The 23300-nt window shown below is 40.8% G+C and overlaps 1 protein-coding gene across 3 annotated transcripts; it reads left to right on the top strand.

Moving 5' to 3' along the window:
- The first annotated feature begins 1594 nt into the window (after window positions 1–1594).
- LOC104950914 (noelin) lies at window positions 1595–23124 on the top strand. Of its 3 annotated transcripts, none has more exons than XM_010777513.1 (6): window positions 1595–2108; window positions 8357–8506; window positions 9682–9837; window positions 11910–12129; window positions 17398–17504; window positions 20250–23119. In XM_010777513.1, exons 1-6 carry the CDS (start codon window positions 2043–2045, stop codon window positions 20922–20924), a joined length of 1374 nt encoding a protein of 457 aa, XP_010775815.1. In that variant the 5' UTR covers window positions 1595–2042; the 3' UTR covers window positions 20925–23119. The 3 variants fall into 3 exon arrangements, with proteins under 3 accessions (XP_010775815.1, XP_010775816.1, XP_010775814.1); XM_010777512.1 differs by lacking the exon at window positions 1595–2108 and adding an exon at window positions 6421–7036 and having other exon boundaries at window positions 20250–23124; XM_010777514.1 differs by lacking the exons at window positions 11910–12129; window positions 17398–17504; window positions 20250–23119 and adding an exon at window positions 11116–11597 and having other exon boundaries at window positions 1620–2108.
- The last annotated feature ends 176 nt before the right edge of the window (window positions 23125–23300 follow it).

Below are 23300 nucleotides of genomic sequence, written 5' to 3'. Positions count from 1 at the left end.
TTTTTTTTTGCTTGAAAAATTATCTTTTAAATTGACAAACATCATATGTGTAATTCGTGGCACAATTCAAACGGGCTCGAAAGATAACGTTTCTCTCGCCATTGACTTCAATACATAATTTTTCCGAAATAAGGTCACATGGAGGTCCACCGGAAAGGGAGGGACTTCGCCTCTCTATTTGGTAACGTGCGTGTGTATGTGGAACCTCCCCTTGATTCTATTGGCTCTAAAGGTTAAAAAGAGATGTGAATCATCAAAATTGACCATGGGGGGCCAGAGATAGGTCAAATCCACCCAAATGATCCCAGAAGTGTTTTTTTTGCTAAATCTCTCATGTTCAATCTGAATTTTCTTTAAAATAAAAAACATCTATATTGATTCTGACTTTTCAATATCCAACTCACAGGTTTATCATTGCTTTGAGGATATACACAAAGCCTTTCCAGTCTGAATAACATTATGTCTTACCAAGTCTTTCATTTATGTCTGAGAAAAGCTTATGTTTAAATATGTGTATCAGTTATACTAAATAGTCATTACTTTGAGTCCTGATTTTCTCCATGTGTGAATACAATGTTTTGCTTGGCTCTTTTGCATCTTACTTTACATTTCATGTGAAGAATGTGTATTAGGTCAGCGTTAATGTTATAGCTCATTCATAAATGTGTATTAAACTTAAAAACAACGCACCTTTCAGTAGTTATAAATGTTAGTGACTCATCAATAGATGGTGATGTGTTTCACACTTTACAATAAGGCTCCCTTTTACCAATTATAAATGGTAGTAACTCATTAATAAATGGGAATGTGTTTTACACTTTAAAATAAGGCTCCCTTTTGGCAGTTATAAATGTTAGTAACTCATAAATAAATGGTCATAAGAGATGCCAAGAAACATCAAGATGGAAGGGGGGAATCAACTCAGTGAACAACAGATACCAAGGATGCTGGCTGATGAAGAAGACGAAGTAAGCTAAGTAGCCAATATAAGGCTTAGCAGTACAGATAAATGTGGGCTCACTATTTGGCAAGCAACCGGTCCCAGTTGCCATGTCTTATAAAAGCTTATTAATGATTTATAGTATGTTCACAACCTAATTAATAAATCAATTACAAACTATCCGTAAACCCTTTATAAGGGTAGTCTTATTGTAAAGTGGTACCGTATTTATTATAAACATAGATCAGGATGATATGAAAAATAACAAATTATTATCTCATATACCAAAGTTAGGTTAAGAGTCACTTTCCCCTGCAAATGAGTGTTTTTATAGTTTTTTATCACTTTTTTGTTAAATAACATGTAAACTTCTACTACTGCTGATTTTGTTATTGTCCTTTTTCAAAAACAATTCTCAAAACCCTCGAAAAAAAACGGAATTTATCCACATAAATTGCATTGTTTTAAAGATGCTAAAAATGTAAGGGGAGCAGTCTATTCTAGATAATTCTGAAAGGAATAAGGATATATTAATTGCATCATTATGTGCATACAGTAGGCCTACAGTGTGCATGAGCCAATTAGGATGTGGGGTGTATCATGCATGTCCCCTCCTGTCTGCATGCCAATTTAAATCTCCCTCTCTTGGCGATGCAACTTCCGCTTTCAGCTCCATGTACAGCGCCGTCACTCTCATTTTTTCATCGAGAAATTATACGGCAGCTTGAGGCGGGGAGGTAAACTTTTGGCAATATCAGAGTGAAGGTTCACAGCAGTGTATAGCACAGTGTTAGCGCGGCTTCATCCCGATGCTCAGCACAGTCCGTCGCAGCGATAAATAAGTACGGCCACGAAGAAGAGCGCGAGAGGGGAGAGGCACCGAACACAAGCTCCCGATATAAAATGAATATGCACAGAGACGATTCCGTGAAACACAGCTGTCGCTTTCTGCTCCTGGGTTGCTGAGGGAAAAAATACTTAGGAGAAAAAGAGAAAATCGAGCGACTCGCAACGCCGGGAGGACAGGACTGCTGTGCGGGGGGACGCGACGGGACTCGATCTGCATGTGAGACCGCTGGTCCTCACACACCGGAGGCAAGAGATGCAGCCTGCAAACAAGCTCATGACTCTGATTCTCCTCATCTTCATGGGCACAGAACTCACCCAAGTAGGTTTCTTTAACGCCATTTTCCTGTATTAAGAAAATAAAGTAATCTGCGGTTAATTGGCTTTCAGATACGCCGGGAGATTACCCTGTTACCTCGCATAAAGAGCCCCGGTGAATTAGCCCTCTACCCCCGTTTAAACAGATTAACGGGTGGGATTACATGATGTGGATACATTGTGTTTGAAGGTAGATAAACAGGTAGGCTTTCCCCTCCACCGGGGTGACAGATATAGGGGGAATTGTGAAAGGATCTGTCAATTTCCTTATTAGAAAACCACGGTCGATTAATCAACTGCAGGGCTGTTCTGATACAATATGATGCCTGTAGCTTTCTACAAAAAGGCCATTGTTGAATAATGGGATGTCTTTCTGATATCATGGTTCCACAATGCCTCAAAGAAGGTGTTTTGAGCATACTCAATGACCACACTGTGATTTATGTGAGGGGGGAGAAGAACATTTGGTCCAACAATGTAAAGCCACCCAGCTCAGCAGCAGTAAACTAATTCACTGGTCGATAAAGATGTGATGCTTTCTGGAATTATTTCCTGCTAAAGGCCAATTGGCAGAAATAATAGTTACTGTTGCATTAAACTGTTGCCTTTATCAATTCTCACAGACAGCATCATGGTGTGGAAGAGAGTGAAGGAGGGAACTTATTTAGGCTATTACAAGGCCCTGCCATCACCGGATTGAAGAATGTGATGATTTAATTGCCCCTTGCTTCAGCAGAGAGTCATATTTCATGGGCTTCACTCTTGTGTGAATCCAATTGTGGTTGGTAATTGGAGCCTACAAAAAATAAAATGTGCCAGAGAGGTACTATCAGTAAATGAATCTCTGTTCCCAGAGTATCTGTAATGTACTCTTCTCCAAGTGACAAACTCCATAACATGTGTTGGAAGCGGGTAACTGCCTGCAAATCCTCCTGGCCCTGATAACCAATGTGTGACACAAATATTGATGTCATTTGTTTTGCCTTGACACAAAAATGCTAGCAATTGATCCCAGTAAATGTATGATAAATGTCAGTGTGCTGAGAGGGGAACATTTTGTATTCAACAACATTCATGTGGAATTACACAGTTGTTATTAATGCTGCGTTTTGAAGCCTGTAATGTGTAAGCCTGTAATCTGAACTGGACATATAGAGTGCAGCAGCAGAGTGCACACAAATGCTGACACAATGGAACAATGGGGCTATTTGCACTGATTGATGGAAGCCATCAGTCAGAGGAAGGAGGAAAAGAGAGCGTGTTTCATTTCGGGTTTCATGACAGTCAGGGCTCGGGTCCGGCACGGTCAGGGTCCCACGTTACAACGACACGGTTTCTCTCATGGTCTGTGTCTTCTGTTTGAAGGTAAGTCGATACAAGTCCACAGCCTCGCCTGTCTGCTCCCTCCAAGAGAACAGAAACACAAGAGACTCTGACAGGCTCTATTTATACAGCCCCCTGCTATAGAAACCTACAGTACATCTCACTGTAGGAGGGCCAGGCCTCTCCATTCTCAGCTGGAAGACAGATATAAAAAGTGAGAGGTGTAGCCAGAGAGCCTTTTAATGCCATATTACTCACAAGGAGAGGAAAAAAGCTTTCCGGGCAGCATGGCCTCGACCTTTGATGGTGAACAACGACCGTGCTAACCACCTTGCTTCAAAAGTCTCACACAGTTTCAGACTGCGTGGGGGGAGCTGAGAGTGTTTTCTTAACATCTGGCTGAGGGAGCAAGGAGGGGCCTGATTAGTGGCACACTCTCCTCTTTAATTCCACCCGCATTTATTCACCTGTATCCCCTCCGCTGAAGGATTTGGCGGCTGCCGGCAGTTCACACAGAGAAGAATAGTAAGCAGATGGGCATCTATTCCTCACCTAGTGGCTCCCCCATGGCTCCAGGCCCACATCCTAAAGCAGCTAACTGACACCTGATAACACAGATGGGGCTGCGATAGCCGGCCCTTTGACACCATGTAACCCACATGCCATAGCTCAAACCATCATCATGCAAAGCATAACTATAAAACACCCGCACGTGGTCAGGGTTTCAATGCATGCATGATTAAGTTAAGATAAAAAAAAATAGCTTCTAATTAATTCCCTGGAAATAACTTAATCTGCTTTGCCAACACGTGCGCATCTCAAGTTGAAAGTATGAGGGCCCAGCTAAAGGACATTTTTGGGAACAGTTTAGAATTTTAATTTTAGAAAACAGAAGAATCAATCCTGTTTTATGTGAGAAGCTGAGATGGAGTTGAGCTGAATTGCAAAACGCATGGCAGCTGGGGCTGAAGCTATTTATTATTCAGTAAGGTTGGTAGAACGATGAAGCAAGTGGGGAGAGAGAAGGCGAGCAGAAGAGGAGTAGAGATAGGCTGCGTTTTGTAGTTCACTTGTGGGCTAGAAACGTGATTCTTTGCTGCTTTGTGAAAATGTTTTTCACTGGATACACTGTTTCGGTTTTATGATTGTACTAAATACATACATTCCAAAAACCTGTTAAATATAATGCAATGGAGAACAATAGCCCTGTCAGAAACACCATTTTTTGAAGCTTTTTAAAGATATATTTATGTAAAATATAATAAATATGTGCCTGCCTGTTTTACACCTTTCACCTACCTGACATTTGTGTGCTATAAGGTAAATAAATAGGTGCACATCCAAGAAAAATATATTAACAGTTGGATAAAAAATCCAAGGCCAGAATCCAAAACATTCTTGAAAAATATCTCAGTTTGACAGACATTAAAATAGCTGGTAGGTAGAATCCAGTGTCTTTTTGATTCTTGCTTTTATTTTGAAGTTGCATTTTTTGAAGATAGACCTTCAGGTTACAGCAACACTCCACAAGTTACATTCTCCAGATTGTATATGCATTATTATAATCAACACCTGTTTTTCACAGTCTAATTTATGCAGGGCTGTTATCTCAAACTGTATCAAACTGTATCAAATCTATGATCCAGTTTACAGAATTATAAGCGTTGTAGTGCAATTCTAATGAGTGGTTTTATTCGACAACCCTCTTGATTACTCCATCGGATGATAGATTAGTTAATTGATTTTTTTTATTGAATCAAGTGTCTTTTATTAGTGCACTTGAGGTGTTCCTACTGATGATGTGAGACACTGACTTTATATCAGAGGTGGGGATCATTTGTTCCACCTCTGTTAAAAACAAATGTTATCCACAGCAGAAAACTAGCTGTACCCTTTACACATAAGGGCATTAAAGGCCACTGCTCTGCAATGAACGGCCTGTATTAAACAGGAAGACTTGACTGGACTCTAGACAGCAGCGCCGCGGTGAGCTGACCCCTGCCGATACTTTGGACTAATCTGTGGAGCCATCACTATGTGAGCCTTCACCTCAAAGGTCATAAAGAAGTGGGAGAGATAAGAGAGGGAAAGAGACGAGGAAGAGTTATGGCGGTGCAGTGAGTGCAAACACTCCTCCATCTTTCAGTTTACCAGAGAAATGCATTATGGAGCGGACAGAAATAGCTGTGGACACAGAGCCACTCCTGGATCTGGGGACTTCATGCATCATGCAGGGCGGCAATTTAGCCCGTGATCTGGAGCATTAGCCCCTATGCCTGCTGATGACCCCGTCTGTGGATATAAATGATTTGTAACGTCTCAGATATACCCAAGTATGCATCATTTAACTGCATTGGCATTGCACAAACCCAATTTTTAGTCTTTTAAAAATGAATTTTGTGCATAAACATGATATAGAATGTTACACAAATGGAAATCGTCAAGTGCTCTTGTTTTAGTTATTTTCTGGAGTAATTTATCATATTTGTGTATATTTTGTGCTGTTCCTTGCATTTTAAAATCAGTTTACTGAGATTGCAGCAACACCAAAATCAGCTACACGATGGCGCCAGAGTCTCACAAATAGAAAGCTCTCTCTCAGTTTGAGCAGAAGGCATCGGGTATCCCATCAATAAAACATAACCCGAGCCCTCACACCCCTCTGTCATTGAAATGCGAGATTCTGCACAACTGTGTGTGCATTTTGACGTGTGCACCGTGCACTGTCACACACTGCAGTTTAGTGTCAACGAGTTTGAGCTGCATGCATTGATCCGGAGCTATGACAGAGAGTCCCATGTCCTTCTCGGGGCAGTGCATAAATACATGTCACTGTCCGTTATAAATAATAACCCTGGGCTTCAGTGTGGGACGACCCCAGCCGCAATGCTCATTGTCACTCCCCCAGGGGACAGTCGGTGTCAGGCGGCTGTGGGTGAATCACGCGCAATCCCAGAATTTACCACGAACAGACCCAAACCTGGCTGACATCATTGCGTCTGGCGATATAGATAGATCCGTAGTACCTCCCCCTTTTCCTCCCTCTCATCCATTTGGAGCCGCCTTTGTGAGTAGTCAGTGGCACTTAATCACAGAGCGCACCAAGGCAGGAGGCGGACCGTCGGGCGTGAACGACATAGTAACGGAGAACCGGAGAGGCAGCAGTGTGCGGGACACAACGCAGGCAGAGGAGCTATTCAGAGGACGTTTCCTGCAGCTGATTTTTTCCTTTCTTTTTCTGGAGCAAGTGCTGAAGTTTTAGTCCCCGTCCCAACACCTCCACGCAGGTCGTTTCTCTCGCGTCCCACTGGCGTGCTTTGTTGGAGATGTCCAAAAAAAGACCAGCCGAGCCGGAGTCCCGGGTGAAACAGCAAGCCGCACTGGGCACCATGATTTGTTTCTCACCGGAGTCTGTAGAATGAAGACGGCTTGAAAAAAAAGTCAAATTAACGTGCAAAGATGTCGTTGCCTTTGTTGAAGATCGGCGTCGTGCTCAGCACCATGGCGATGATCACCAACTGGATGTCGCAGACCCTCCCCTCTTTGGTGGGGCTCAATACTACCAAGCTCACGGCAGCACAGGGAGGGTATCCAGACCGGAGTACAGGAGTAAGTGCGCAAGTTTGGCGTGTGTCCTGCAGCTGGTTGGGTATTTCCTGAATGAATGTTGCAATTAGATTCCAATAAGAGATATGCAACACATGTGCACTTTGGTTCATTAATAAGAGGAGAAAAATATGTCATGTGTTGCAAGAAGCATGCAGAAGTAAAAAAAAATACTTGGAGAGGCATCATAGAAATGGATTTGATGTGGCTCCAATGCCACTGGGCTGATGTCCTTGTCGATATGAGCACTAAGTGGAAAGTTATCTGTCTTTTTTCCTTCTCTGGTATTGATAAGAATAAGAGATCCACGGGGGCACATAAGGCGATTGATGTGAAAAAATGTCAAGGCGGTCTTTTTTTCCCCGTCTAAATAATAGGTAGTCCTCATTCTTTCTTCCACAGCCTGTGTGAATGAGAGAGGCGTTCAAAGCTAGGGTCTGTTATAGAGTCAAGAAGAAGCGTTTCTTTGTTTCTCTATGAGGCTCCCGGCATATCCACAGCTGTCTTTGTGCAAGGATAATAGTGTGAGAGATCTGTCAGGTGAAGGTTTGCACTGGAATTTAGAACAATGGATGTTGAAGGCAAGTAGATAGTAATAAAACTGTGAACTGATATTGCATCCTGAATGAGGTGTTTCATTTTGAGAAGATTGAAGCATTTTTACATGACATGTGAGTTATTTCTAATCATTTTTGTCAGCAGCCAGTCAAAGAGTATTGAGTGATATCTATGCAGGAGCTTCAAAGTGATTTTTCTTTGTCCTGTCAGCGCATCCTTTGGTAGAAAGCGTTGCAGCTGACTGTCAGCCGTTATTGCTCTTTTTAGATTTTGTCAAGTCACTCCTTCTTTCTAATTGACTCAATCAGCACCTCTGTCCTGTAATTTTTTAAGCGCTGCAGCAGTGATGAATATATTTTTCTAAATGTCACTCAGTCAATCTTAACTGATCAGCAGGTTACTCACACTGGAGAAAACTCTGTCTGACGTCGTTCACACCCCTCTTTACACACAGAGCTTTTACACAGCCCACTGAATAATGGTAGTAGCCTCCGCTGTTTCGACTGGCTGCATGTTCCCTTTGTGTCGCTTCAGAATACTCTGTGTGGTGCAAAACGGGTGGAGCCTGGTAGTGTGGGGCATCCAGATGGAGATAAATGCAATGCAGCTTTAGCACCGCACTTTACTTAATGGACAAATAGCAGCAAAGTGACCTTTGCAATTTCCTTTATTAAAGCAAGGATGTATTTTTTTTACCTTTTTCTGTTTTAGTGAGAGTTTTTTTTGATTATGTTCCTTTCTGTTTAATCACTCCCTTGTCTGCAGGTGTTGCCAGCGAACCCAGAGGATTCGTGGCAGGTGTACAGTTCAGCCCAAGATAGTGAGGGAAGGTGTGTCTGCACTGTGGTGGCGCCCCAGCAGTCCATGTGTTCTCGGGATGCGCGCACCAAACAACTGAGGCAGCTGTTAGAAAAGGTAATTACCGCTTAGCTCCTCGGCAACTCATGGCCACAGAAATCAAAGTCATACAATACCCAGAGTGGCCACCTTCACTGCTTTTACCAACAATTCTTCAAACGCCAAGACATGTGCGCACACACACGAGCTCACCAGTGTCACCGTCGGATAAGAATAGGAATCATGCTCTAATGAGCTCCCTAGAAACCCGACATGCATCATGGGAGGCCTCTCTCTCCCTGTGAGTTTCTATTGTAACTGCAAACATCCAAAACAACACATCTAATGACGCAACCTGCCTCAATGCACATAAACTGGAAGATAAGGCTAACCCATTTACACAAAAAGAAAACCTTTTTGAAACTAGGACGCGATTGGAGAACACAGACCTTTGCCAAGAACAATGTGCATTCATGTGCTCCTCTGATGCTCCCATTTTCCCAGTTAGCAAGTTGTTTCCATTTTACCCCAGTGTGGAAATATGCTTTTTTATTTTTTTTAACATGGAAACAACATGAACGATCAGAAGAAAAATATGTTGTTTTTTATTGAGTATTTACAACACATGCAAACACATTTCTGTGATTATTCCAGCACCACATGAATGTAGCACAAATGCCTCGCGATGGTCATTCAATTTCAAATGTGTACCCGCCCAGTGATTTGGATCTTCTCCAAAATGTAATGGGTTTATCCTTGATCCATGCAACACTTTTCCTCCAAGTTTCATTAACACCTGGTAGTAGATCTTCCAAGATCCAGCTGACAGACAAACAGCCAAACACACCAAACAAGAAAAATACAGATCCTTTTGGCAGAGGTAAAAAGACATTGTACCAAAAGATCGAGTTAATCTCCAAATACTAGATGATTCACCCAAAAGATACAGATATCAACAGATATTAACTGAATGATAGAAGATTTGCCAAGTATCTTGTATTCTGGACCAAAACAGTTTTGGAGAAACCAAATGTCTTAACTGTATGCATTCTACACTTCCACCATGTGTCTGAGGCCCCTGCCTAGTTGGCCTAATGTCGGAGTTTGTGAGTCACTGGAGGAAGAACGCCAAGCCAAAACAACATAATGACCGTCTGTTTCATTTGATCTGCATCTCATGCTCATTGCTTTATTAACTGTGATACATAGAGATTTTTCTCATAACTCAGTCCAATGTGTCCACCTGGCTCCAGGTCCAGAACATGACCCAGTCCATCCAGGTCCTGGATCAGCGAACCCAGAGGGACCTGCAGTATGTGGAGAAGATGGAGGTTCAGCTCCGCGGTCTGGAGACCAAGTTCAGGCAGGTGGAGGAGAACCACAAGCAGAACATCGCCAAGCAATTCAAGGTACGCAGACAGATCTTCAGCCATTGACCCAACCATCATTATTTCATAGCTGCTCTGTAGCCCCTTACCCATTCTGTGTTTGTGTGTTCCCACTGTGGAGATGTTTCAAAATGGACTCAACATACCACCATACCAAGAAATTCATAATGCATGCACAACACAAGAGATTCAATAATTGTAACTCTAAATAATTAATATCCTTATTTCTCACTAACTCTCTTCTGAAAACAATGTGATGGAGTTCTAAATCAACTTGGAAATAAGGATTTTTAATAAAACTAAATTAATCGATATTGGTGAAATGTTGTACCAACAAGACATCTGCACATGGGAGACCCATCCGTAATCTAATCTGATTTAAGAGTAGACACTAAACCCTTTTTTTCTTGAAGGGTTTACTGTCCAATCAAAAATAGTATAAAGCTGTTTTGCAGGTAGGGTGGGTATCATTTGTAATGTTCTGAAACCTACTGATTTGCCTCCGTCTCTCTTACAATCCAAAAAGAAAATCCAATTAGGACCACAAATACTTAACAATATGCAGGATGTCATAGATGATTTCTTGACTCGTTGACCCTTACAAATATTCAAAAATAACAGTAATTATTTTTAAATGCACAGGGTGACTTCAGCAAATTATTTGGTTTCTCTGAACAAAGCCCAAAAAAACCTCCACAATCGACGAGCATTCATTGCGTAACTTGGGGCACTTTTGTTTGAATGACTTAAACAGTCAACCAAGTTTCAAAAATTGTTGACGATTATCTGGCTTCCATTTGTAATGGCATAATCGACTAATTGTTACAGCTTTTCATTATTGAAGTTATTGAATGTTTTCCAAATACAAGCAGCCGTACAAGAACTTTCAAAATCAAAGAATAAGTAACAAGGGTACCAATTCCACGAGACATTAGATATTTAACCTTTAAATACTGCAACGTTTCTGTTACTCTTTGTACCAAAAATGCATTGCGGTTTGATACCCAGCCCTCTTTCTGCTAATCACATGAATGCATTTTTCCAGTTTCCCTGTTTTCTCACCATTAGCACGCCTCAGTGTTAGCATCATCTCACCTGCACAGAAAACATTTGTGTTATCATCAACGCATCTTGGAAAACCTCATGCAACCATTGCCACATTCAGTGCATGTGTGCAATTCTCTGTAACATGTCTACGTGCATAATACTGTATGTGTGCGTGCGTTCGTTTGTGTGTCTTGTTAGCAAGGTTAGCAAGCTCAAGCTCCTGTCAACAGTCTGTCATTTTCTTGCTTGCAGGGCTAACTTTAAGACATGTAAAGAGAGCCACAGGGAAGAAGAGGCAGGTCAATTCCAGATTCCCCTGAACTGGGCCACAGTACTGAGAGCATTTGGGCGTCAAACAGTTAATTTACCTTTAGCACCATTAAGACTAAGAAACCCCACCCTTCTCCCAGACCACCCCACCACTGATCTCTTCCTGCATGTTACTGCTGTCAAAGTTTTCCATTTTAAAGCTTTTTTCAAACGTAAAAAAACTTTTTTTTATTATTTTGTTATAACTATTCTTTTTATAATTATTAATAATTGCTGTTATATTTATTTTATTTTTAATTTTGGCTTTTGTCTATGCATATTTGGTTATTCAACAAATCTATACGTAAAACTACAGACGTAACATTCGAGACACTTTGTTGTGTGTGACATGTAAAAGCATGTAACCCTTAATACTATGTTGCATTTTAAACGATGATGACCAATAAAGAGCTTTCCCAATTGTTGTCGGTGTACCGAGGGCTTGCTTTTTAAACGGCTGGTCACTGCCAGGGGACGGAGCCACCTGCTCTGCTCGTACCAGCGGGCGGAGAATATTTTACGGGTTTGTTTGCTCAGACACACACCTGCACGGACAAAACACAGCTGTTCACACACAAACACTGAACACAGACACACACCGGGGGTCAGGTCAGTGAAGAGGCAGGATAGAGTCAGAGTAGCCAGGTTCAGACAGGTGTTTTTTTTTTTCTTTTCTTTTTCTTTTATGGACTTTTGTCACGCATGACACTCAACCGAGCTTATTCTAATCCTTTCAGGCCATAAAAGCGAAAATGGAGGAGCTTAGACCGTTGATACCAGTGTTGGAGGAGTACAAAGCCGATGCCAAATTGGTATTGCAGTTTAAGGAGGAGGTCCAGAATCTGACGACAGTTCTAAGCGAACTTCAGGAGGAGATGGGGGCCTATGACTACGAGGAGCTCCACAACAGAGTGTCAAATCTTGAGGAGAGACTCCGAGCATGCATGCAAAAATTAGGTAGGCACAGAAAGTTGTTGGCACACACTTTGCTTCAAACATGTGCATGCACAAAACACCCACGGACATGTAGTACAGCATATTGTGAGTGGACAGAAAGAAATCCTCAGGCATATTCACACGATTCAGAACTTCACAGGAACATTAAGTGTGGCTGAGATACTCTAGCATTCAGATGCACTTTACGCAGACTTATAACACAACCGCCATTCTCAATCTATGGTTTATTTGTACGAGCTCACCTTCTAACTAATAACTGTTATTGGTATACTCTAACATTTTACAACTCAACCAATAATAAAGTCCATTTAAGAGCTACAGTATGCATGTGCTCATAGAACTGGAGTTACGTCCAGATAACGTTAACATCTTAGGTAGTTTCTCTTAACCATAATTAAACAATCAAAACATGTATGGGTTCCAGCCCTTTAAAATGAAGATGTAATAGTTAATAAAGATTTTGGGTTACACCTCTGAAGAGCATGTGTGTAAAGCAATATAACACATTCATAATACATTATAAGAAATGTATTTGGTTTTATAAATAAATAAATCTAATTAAAATGTTTATAGTCAACCATGACAACTTATAACAAGGTGTATTAAATATGACTGGACATAATGTATTATAAGCTCAACATTCATAGTGCTTTATACCTATATCTATACTTAAGTTACAACAGAGTCTTCGTTTACTGAGAACATTTGATCTACCATTACATAAGACTATAAAGACTAAAACAGAACTGCTCTATGTATCATAACGGTAAATAATCATATCTAACATCCACCCTTTTAGGAGCTTTTAATTCAATTAAAAGCACTTTTAAAGGTTATTAGCAATTGTATGAGACTATTACACATTTAGAGGGACTTGATGGCTCCAAGTAAAGTGTCGACATTTAAAATATTTACAATTTTCATCATCATCAAAGGCAAGTCAAATCTGTATTAGGGTTAGGGTCAGCACCATGCCAAACCTTTTATATATACATTACTTCATAAACTTCATTGTTATAAATTGTCATGAAGGATTATATACATGTATGATGTGTTTTATAAGCCTTATAAATACAATATAATGTCTAATGAATGTGCTTATAATGCATTACAGACATCCACCTTATAGAAAGTGTGACACCAGAATACACACACACAATTTTATGATGGTTGATAAATCAAATCCTAAATCAATGACGACAATAATCCTTAGTGACGGTCCTACAAGGCCCACCTTTTAACTCTTCATCAAATTGTGTTGCAATGTGGAAGTCTGCATCAATCTTTGGAAGCGTCACACTCCCTGTGAGAAAATAGATGGGGTGTTTAAATGCAGGAATAGGTATGAGGTGTTTAACACAGTTTCACACACACACACACACACACACAGCAATGGAAGCCCACAGAAAGGAGAGCTGCTGACAGCAAGTTATCTTTGATTTTAGTCCCTGTCTCAGTTTCTTTCGACTTCACACCTCTGTCACAGCCCACAGTGCTAATAGATGCACACCCACACTACAGTGACTAAGATATATTACAAGAGCAGAGACACTTACACGATGCTCATCACGGGTATATTGTGTCCCTGTTTGAAATTATTCACAGTACAAGATGAGCGAAAGACATTCGGGGCAAATTCTTGCAAAGCCTACTGTTCATTTAGTGAAGCCAATCGAGACACGGAAATTGGATTCAAGCGTGTAGAATAGATACCCTAATCTCAACTAGCACTTACTACATCTGTCATTGTTATCTAAATGTATGCACACACAATTGTCTTATAACATCACATCTGCTGTCAGTAACCCTCAGATTTCTTTGTGTTTTCACTCTCGGTTAAATGCACATGTCGCTGCTCACATCAGTGGTCAGGCTGCCAAAAGATAGGAGAGCGGGGAACTGTGGGAGTGTGTGTGTGTGTGTGTGTGAGATCAGATGAGATAAATGTGAGGTCACCCAGCGAGGGACTGGCTCAGGCAGAACAGAGGGTGGTTATTCCTTTTATCCTCACACGATTACAGAGGCACTCATGCATAGTGCACACAAATACACTCCACTACACTCCCCTTATTGAGATTAATCTTGAGAAGGTCACTAGCCAAATTTGCATCAGAAGATCAACAACAGAGGAGGGTAAAAAAAGGAAAATAAAAGAGGGCCAGCGATATTTCAGTGTTGAATAATAGATACAGCGGCAGGAGGAATTGGTGGAAGGTGTTAAAGGGGAAGGAGGAAGAGTGATAAAGTGAAGGCGAGCGGGGAAAGTGAAAGAGAGAAACTGAGGTCCCTCCAGAGCTGTCCTTCAAGATCTTTTTGTGCCGGAGAGCCTAATAGGCCGCCGGCTGCTGGGACACAATGGCCATCGATCAAGGGGATGTGCCAGCTTGCTGGGCAATAATCAAATAAATAAATCAGCCTGAGTCCTGCCCCTGCACAAAGCTTCAGGCAAATCCAGTCCCCTCACACCAAAACACTGATGAATCGAGCAGGAAAGGCAGCACATAAACACCTCTGCAGCCATCTTTCTTACCTTCCCTTTTCTCTGCATAGAATACAATGACAAGGAATAATATTGTAGCCAGATTCTCATGACACACAATCAATATTTCCCTCTTTACGAAAGCCCTCAGTCTTTATAAGGCAACCATTTCTAATGTCCTTTTTAATTACTGATATCTTGGAACATCTCTACAAATAAGTCAGTGGTCAGACAAGACGTTCACACAGGTTTTAGTACCCCAATAACTATTTATTTGTAACATTACATATGCATGACTAAATATGCTTATAACATTTACATGACAGAACCAGCTAAACTCCACCCACTTCAAACCAGTGAGTAGAGCACATTGAAATACAGAAATCTCTCAGGTGTAATAACAAAAGTGTTTTAACCTTGCCAAAATAATGTGTGAACTCCATCAGTCAGTCAGAAAATTATGCTTTTGAGCATTTGAACTTAACTATGGAGAGGCAAACATATACTTAAACGAAAAGGAAGAAGAACGGTACAATTATTACACAAACAGTCATCGATTGACTTCCATACATTGACCTACTGGTTGTCATGGAGTAAAGATGATGGAGTAAAGTAAATATCATTGTGTTTTGTACGGTTGGTCAAATGAACTGCAACATTTAAAGACATTAGGCTGTTTGTCAGTATTTTATGAAATTTTTTAACAATCAAAAAATAACCAGAATTTGGATTTCATCGAACAAAGATTAATTAAAATGTTTGCTTTTGATATTTCGGGTGTACCTAGTTGGTTTTACCTCCAAATAAAGTGGTTAAGATAATCAGGTTTTTAAGTCATATCATATATTTAGAGTTGCAGTGTTCCAGATCTTATCAGTTACTTTGGTGAGTACAATGTTACCATAACTGATACAAAAAGACAACCAAAAAAAAACAAACAAGACCTACATTTACATGAACATAAAACAAATATTCATCCACCTCAGGAATTCAGTGTTCATTCTATATATAAATCCTTTTATTTCAGGTTATATGTAATGCCAGCTCCCTTTGACATTGAGTTTTCCATTTGCTCTGCCCGCTGCTTGGGAGCAGGCGAATTCAGGCCAAAAGGGGATTAGACCCTGTGGGCATCTCGAGACTTGAGATCCATCAACAAGCTCCCCAGCAGCCTGCAATAGTTTGATCTAAAGATAGAGGGTACGATTAGAGAAAATAAAAAAATTAATCCATGGCCAATGTATTTCTGCGCTCTGAAAACACACTGAGGGTTACGTAAGGCCTCCACTAGAATAGTAGATGCTGCTCATGTGACCGTGTGTTTGTCTCTCAGCCCGATGCTGAGGTGTGATGCCCACACACACTCACAGGCATGACATATGTTGCACATGGAGACACACACACACTCATTATACTCAGTTTTCATTATGTAAGACAAGTAGATTTGACCGGATGAGACGATGGTAAGGAGACAGATAAATAAATAAGAGTACAAAAGAACGTTGACAAATTAAAAGGATATTTCAGAACAACAAAGAGCAAGAGAGATAATACAAACACAGAGGGATGATGAATGTTGTAGTGAGGGGTAAATGGATGCTTCACAGAGAAAGATTTTAATGGAAATTGTAAGTGAGCCACCGTCACACTCTTTAATTTAGCATTTGAGAACGACTCATTAGGTTCATGGAATAAAATGGATCAGTCCAAATCATCTAATTGACTTTTCTCCATGAAAAACTGCCTATGCCACAACATGGATATACTGTAGTGCAGTGGCGAACCGTGTCTATCAAAACCTGCCCCCCCCCCGCCGCGGCATTATAATGTCCGTCTTTTCACTGAATTGTCGTCTTGAAAAGGGTACTCACAACAGTTCCGCAACAACATCATCTTGACCTGTTGCACTTGTCATTTCAACGTTAAAAACAATAAAACGCCATGAATTGCTTCGTGGCATTCATCTATAATCTAGATCCTCTGTCTCGAGCCAGTTAACTAGCGGGCCTTCTAGAGCACCTGGAACTGTCAGTCCAAACGTACGCTCTCATTCAGTGCAACGGCCAGGGCATTCGATCAAGGATGTAGAATACCTTGGTTGAAGGATATACCCAGAGACCCAGAACAAGATCTGATTGGTTGCTTTATTTTCTAACACAAAACCACTGAAATGCGTAGTGCATGGTCCGAGAAGGACAAACAAATCAACGTAACACTGTAATATTACAGATCAACAACACGGATACCATTCTCATTTATTCATTTTATATACATTTTATTTATATAATTAAATCGATTTTTTTTTGTTTTATCTCAGTGTTCCAGGGTATTCTCTGAATACCTTGAAGGCCCTGACGGTTCGCCACTGCTGTAGTGGTGTTTTGGGGTTTTGTTGTGTCATGAAATCTAAAAGAGAAACAAAGCATAGTTTTAGTTTGGTCAAATTCACATTATCGCCGCAATCAACACTACTTTAAAACGACATCAGCTTTAAAGCAGCAGCACACTGAAGCAGAATACAGCTTCCCTCTAATGTTCCCTCTAACTCTCACGTTCTCACACAGAGAGTAAAACATCCATTAGCATGTGTGAACTGAATAATAAGCATCCTGTGAACAGAACATCACACTTTTTAAAGAGAAAAGTAGCAAGCTGGACATGGACTCTTAAAATATTCATGGGAACTCATTTGGATTTAAAGTAAACAAAAGTAAATCCCTGGTAGTACTTATAAAATACCCACTTGGACGTTGCTCTGGATGTTCCCGTCTCACTTCTTTCCCTTGCAGCATGTGGCAAGCTGACGGGCATCAGTGATCCTATCACCATCAAGACGTCTGGATCTAGGTTCGGCTCCTGGATGACCGACCCTCTGGCCCCTGAAGGAGATACGCGGGTATGTTTCACAGCACACAATAAATGGGTATAGACAATGTTATGTCCTTATATAATGTTTAATGTGCAGCAGGGCATCAGACCATACGCTCAGATGGAATTTTCACCCTTTACCGATTTTTGATTGAACGGTTTCTGATTTAAATCATGAATGTAACTTTTTATTTTGTTTTGATCACGCAAAACCTTTGCAAAGCTACTTGTGTCCTGATTACTAAGACGTATCTGGCAATAACATCGCTTTTCATTCACTGGAAAGTGAATTTTCTTTAGAACACTAGTAAGAAAACATACACGTTTAGGATTTCAAATAACTAGCTTTGTCAATCCTATATGTGCAGTTTTATTTTTAATTCCTCCACTAGTTTATTATTTATTCAGACGTTTATTAAAATATTTATCAATAACATTATACAATGCCTTGTTTTTATTTCAGAAACATTTTAGAAACCGTTTGATTCAAAATGAATTGTCTTAATGCGTGTATTCAACTGGGGAAGTTTCATTGCCATGTTTATTTGCATATTGTTTTTCATTTTTCAGGGGCTAAACAGAGAAGTTGTTGAGTACCCAACTAATTTAAAGAAATCATACATTTTGATTTAAGTCAAATCACAAATGACTTGCTACCACATAGTTATTGGATAAATGATGAGACACCCAAGCCCAACCCTCACCCTAATCCTAGCAAAAAGCATATCAATATGTAATAAACGACTGATAGAATTGTTAAAAAGAATTGAAGTCAGTAGGTCTTGAAAAATGGTTGAGAAACAATGATAGTAAACTGAATATCATTGTTTTTTCAAACAGTTGGTCAAACATCACAAGCAATTTGAGTATATACCTTTGAGCTTGGGATATTGTGAATAATTATCAGCAGATTATTCTCTCATGAGCTGCAGCAGGACATCATTTAACGAGCACACATCGAGAAAGTGAACACAATCACACTGGCTGTAAACATTTGATCCTGATGACGGTCTGTTTGTCCAAGAGACGAGCTCCTGCAGATCTGCAACACAAACAGCTTTCTGACTCTAAGTAGGAGTCGGCCTTGATCGTAGGTGAGGGTCAACCATCGCCGTGGAATTTAATAACGGTCTTTGTTAATTGGTCACTGTCCTTTTATCAGCTGATTGCGTCTGATTTCCCTCTGATTGCGGAGTGGTGTAACTGTTAGCTCAATAACAGGGTCTGCTTCCATTACCGAAACTCATTCAAATGAAATGGCAGGGATAAATCTAGAGGGGCCTAACGGGAAGATGCCAAGCAGAAGAAAGGGAAGGGGGGGAGTTGGAAATAAGGAAAGTGTATGTCATCTACATGTCCAGCAGCTGTATGAGACACATTTATAAGAGACAGAACTCTTAATGTCAAATGGGAGGAAACAGAAAACAAAACCAGAAGCAGTAGAGTAAATTTGCAGTTTGCTTCCTTAGGCTAAATGTCATGACAACATGGGGTGTTAAATATGTATATTTTAGAAGATCCTCCGCAGCTAGTGCAAAGCTTACTGCTGACTAAGATTATATTTAGCATACTTTGAAGGCTACTTTATTTTGTAGAAACTAATACATTTTGAACTGAACATAAGAAAGATGTGCTGCGTTATCAAAGGCAGAACAAAAAGAGTACGAGTATAATTGACGGGAGCAGACAGTTCTGCTGCATTTCCTTTTATCTTTTGGTTTCCATACCTTGGCTTTTTTTCACTGGGCCCTTGGAGACCTGGTTCCTTGATACGAATAATTTTTGTAGTCAATCACAGCAGCTCGTGGAACCAGGTAGAGGAAGGGTTTCAGGTGTCTCCCTAAAGTATAGTCCCTCTGAGACTAAGGAAGTGTTTGAGTTTCTAGCAGCTGCCGGCTAAGAGCTCTGTCCACCACCGCAGGGGCCAACAGGAAGCTGGGTCGAAGCAGCTGAGACGGGGCTTTTATCTGGAATGATGGGCATTATCCCTGCGGGGCCCGGCTCATGCCACCCTGGGGCTGTCATGCTGACTGTTTGTTTTCAGAAGCTGCCGGATCCCAGCTTCCTCCGCTCCTCGACGAAGTCTCAGCATTAACCTTAGTGGGATGCTTGTTGAGGGTGTGATTTGATTTATTCTGTGTGTGTTCTGCTAAGGAGATTCAATGTAGGCAAACTGACAAAAGATGAGGATTCAAAGGCTGTGGTCGAATACGTGCTATGTGTTCTCTAAACCACTGTTCATTGACCTCGTTGGAAAACGTCATGAGTTGAAGGAAAGATATAAAGGCGGAAAAGGTCTTAGAAGAACCTGACTGATCTTACATTCATTTATTATTTATAAAGGAACTGTATTTTTAACTCTTATAAAATGAGTACATTGACAACCTCAATGCCGTACAATCATTCCTCCTTGAAGAATTTTAAAATGTATAGATAGAGTACGATTCAACCGCAGAGACATATGATTACAAATGGGGTGTCACATAAGATTTTGCTGCAGCAAGGAATTTTGGGATAGCATTATCTCCTTTTCTTTGGTAAAGGGTGGTCCAGTATACCTTCCGCTCAAGGAGATAAGAAAGGACACACTGAAGCACCTTTCCTCAGAATAATAACTTCTTATCATGGCTTCCATTTAAATACGTTGTACATCAGTTCCCTCAGCTAGAAAAAAGCCAAAAAGACTTCTCAAACTGCAGTTTAGCTTCTTCTCTCTGAGATGCTGCTGTGTTTGGTGTTCATTTGTCTGTCTTCCTCTCCTCCTGATGCCTAGGTCTGGTATATGGATGGCTACCACAACAATCGCTTTGTGCGGGAGTACAAGTCGATGCAGGACTTTATGACATCGGATAACTTCACGTCCCACCGGCTGCCCCACCCGTGGTCAGGAACAGGTCAGGTGGTCTACAACGGCTCCATCTACTTCAATAAGTTCCAGAGCCACGTCATCATCAAGTTCGACTTCCGCACCTCCTCCATCAGCAAGTCCCGGCAGCTCGACTACGCCGGCTTCAACAACGCGTATCACTACGCCTGGGGCGGCCACTCCGACATCGACCTGATGGCGGACGAGGGGGGGCTGTGGGCCGTCTACGCCACCAACCAGAACGCGGGGAACATCGTCCTCAGCAAGCTGAACCCCAGCACGCTGCAGATCGTCAAAAGCTGGACCACCAACCACCCCAAAAGGAGTGCCGGCGAGTCTTTTATGATCTGTGGGACGCTCTACGTCACCAATGGCTACTCTGGAGGCACCAAGGTGTATTACGCCTACTCCACCAACTCTTCTACTTACGAGTACATCGACATTGCCTTCCAGAATAAGTACTCGCATATCTCGATGCTGGACTACAACCCGCGTGACCGAGCCCTCTATGCCTGGAACAATGGCCACCAGGTTCTCTACAATGTCACACTGTTCCACGTTATCAACTCAGAAGAACTGTAACTGTGGAAAAATGGATTACATACATAAATACATATTGTCTTTGTAGAGATCTCCCTATATACAAAAAATATACCTGCGAAAGAAAAAGACTATGGCGAGACCATTCTATTTATAATAGCAAATAACTTTTACTGAGAGACTGCATCAACAGTGAATGTACTGAAAATAAAAGTAAAATTAAAGTGTTTCATTCCAAAATGTGTTACAAAAAAGAATTGCTTCATCAGTTCATATCACAAAATCCTAGGTGATTGTTAATAAAAGACTGTTTTATATAGGTCTTAGTATAACTTTGAGCATAGTAGACTTTATTTTATATCATTTTCTTAGAGGTATTTTCTTTTGGAATGAAACTCTTTAATTATTTGCCTCATAGAAAATGATTGTAAAAGTAGACTAATATAACAGATTTAAAAGAATAAGAACAGATGCCAAAAAAATATATCATCACGCCTTTTTTTTATATTTTGGAGTATCAACTCAAGCTCATTCCTGTGGCTCCGGCTCTTCTGTAGAAATCCTCCCAGCTGAACTTTATTTTGGTCAACGGGGGTCCAGAAACGAAGACTGTGGTTAATAAACTGTTGGACCCCCCGGGTCCCATGGACAGACAGAAAGGTGGGAGGTCAGTCTAGTCAGAAGACTTGATGGCCTAATGGGTGAGCTCTGTCATATCGTTTTTATCAAGTACAGTAGCAAATCAAAAGTCTGTAGAGAAACAGCAAACAACAATAACTACTAAAAGACCTGAAGGCACTGACTGTTGACAGCGCTGTTGTTTGAGATGAATTTCCTGTGTTAGTGACTATGTGTGAAAAAGGCTTTCTTTGCATGAGTGTTTTCGATCACTCCGGTCTGCTCTCCTGAATGTCTTTTGCTGTATGATACTAAAAAAAAGGGGGAGGGAGGGGAAGGGGAACAAGGTGGAATACCTTTGGGATTTGAGGATTTGCTAAGATCTTTACTTTTCTCCTGCTTCTTTATATATCCTTGTTGTTTTGTTTATTTTCAATTTCTTTGCAATTATTTTCCTTAAGAATGTTCTTGTATCACTGTATAACTGTTGGCACTGGTTTTGCGTCTTTGTATTTGTTTATTTTGACTGTGTGGGATGAATCGATCTAGCTCACATCTCAGAAGTAAAAAAAACAAAAAAGAATGTATCGAGTATTGTATCCTGGGAACCTGGTCCTCCTATCTTCAACTCACTTCATGCGCCTATAGTAGGGAGAGCTTTTTTTTATTTATAGAGGATAATCCTGTCTCATGTCATGTTTCCCCCCACTGCTAGTGAAGGATAATGCTGTTTTAATGTATACCCTGCAGAGGACAAAAGCTTTTCACTCTTGTTGCGCTTTGCTGGACATAATGTTGTATCTAAGATGAGATAGTTAATGATTCGTGTTAATAAAACAGAGAAATCTGCTGCTCGGATTGTTGCCTTAGAAAAGCTACAAGCTGCCATGTGACTGCACACTTAGTGAAAAGTTGTTCATATGGAGATCACTTAAGCATCCAAGCTAAGGCTCCTATTTCCTACCTTGTGTGTCATCCGCCATTCAGATTGCAGAGAGCTGATGTTCTTTTGTAGAATTTGTGTAAAAAGAGTAACCCTAACCCTATAGCCATTAGCTTAAAGTGGCTAACGATAGCATCCTTTAGCTTTGTTTCCACAGAGGGCTAATTTTCTGCGTCTGAATTTATGGAGTTATTATTTGCCTACCATCAAGTTCCTTCCCCTCGACAAACAATAAATATCAAATATTTTAAGGTTTTATTGGTTGCTAAAAAGAATTGAAAACATTGCCTTCACTATTGATTCATATTCAGATGACGTCTCTTCAAGAAAAACAATCTTTCAGTTGCTAAACAAGTCTTCTAAACTGCGAGGCATTTACTGTATGTCACCATCTAAAAGTATTAGACTTGAAAGAACCCTTTGTGTGTTTGCCTCACTTGACATTCCTTTTGTACGTTGTGATCTCTTCTTACCAATGCAAAATTGTCCACTTTTTGTTCACTCAACAATTTTCTCTCCTTCTTTGATCTTAACTCAATTTCCTTCACCGCCTCCCCAGCCCTTTTTTCCCCTCTCTTATCCTCCAGCCAGTCTATCTTTCCCGCTCTTTGTTGCTCCCACTCCCTCGCTACCTCTTAGTCCTCTGATGTTTCAATCGATGAATAAATGATTGCTTCTATTTTCACTCAGAGTGCTTGGCCAACACAGGCTGCTTTGCTCCCCAGACAGAGATAGAGATAGGATTTGGGAGACAGACAGGCAGAAAAAAAAAGCACACAGAGAGAAACACGTTCGGCGGAAGGTCTCGAAGCGTATGGCATGAGGAGCTGTCAGTCAGGAGTTGAATACATTTGCAT

The sequence above is a fragment of the Notothenia coriiceps genome, unplaced genomic scaffold (assembly GCF_000735185.1).
Source record: "Notothenia coriiceps isolate Sejong01 unplaced genomic scaffold, NC01 NC01_scaffold00018249, whole genome shotgun sequence".
In the NCBI taxonomy this organism is placed as follows: Eukaryota; Metazoa; Chordata; class Actinopteri; order Perciformes; family Nototheniidae; genus Notothenia; species Notothenia coriiceps.
Note: the sequence above shows the minus strand (reverse complement) of the source record. Positions and strands in the feature narration are given on the sequence as shown.

Coding starts and splice junctions, on each gene's coding strand:
- LOC104950914 (XM_010777512.1), top strand. CDS start 6,887: ATGTCGTTGCCTTTGTTGAAGATCGGCGTCGTGCTCAGCACCATGGCG. Junction 7,037..8,356: donor ATCCAGACCGGAGTACAGGA/GTAAGTGCGCAA, acceptor CCTTGTCTGCAG/GTGTTGCCAGCGAACCCAGA. Junction 8,507..9,681: donor TGAGGCAGCTGTTAGAAAAG/GTAATTACCGCT, acceptor ACCTGGCTCCAG/GTCCAGAACATGACCCAGTC.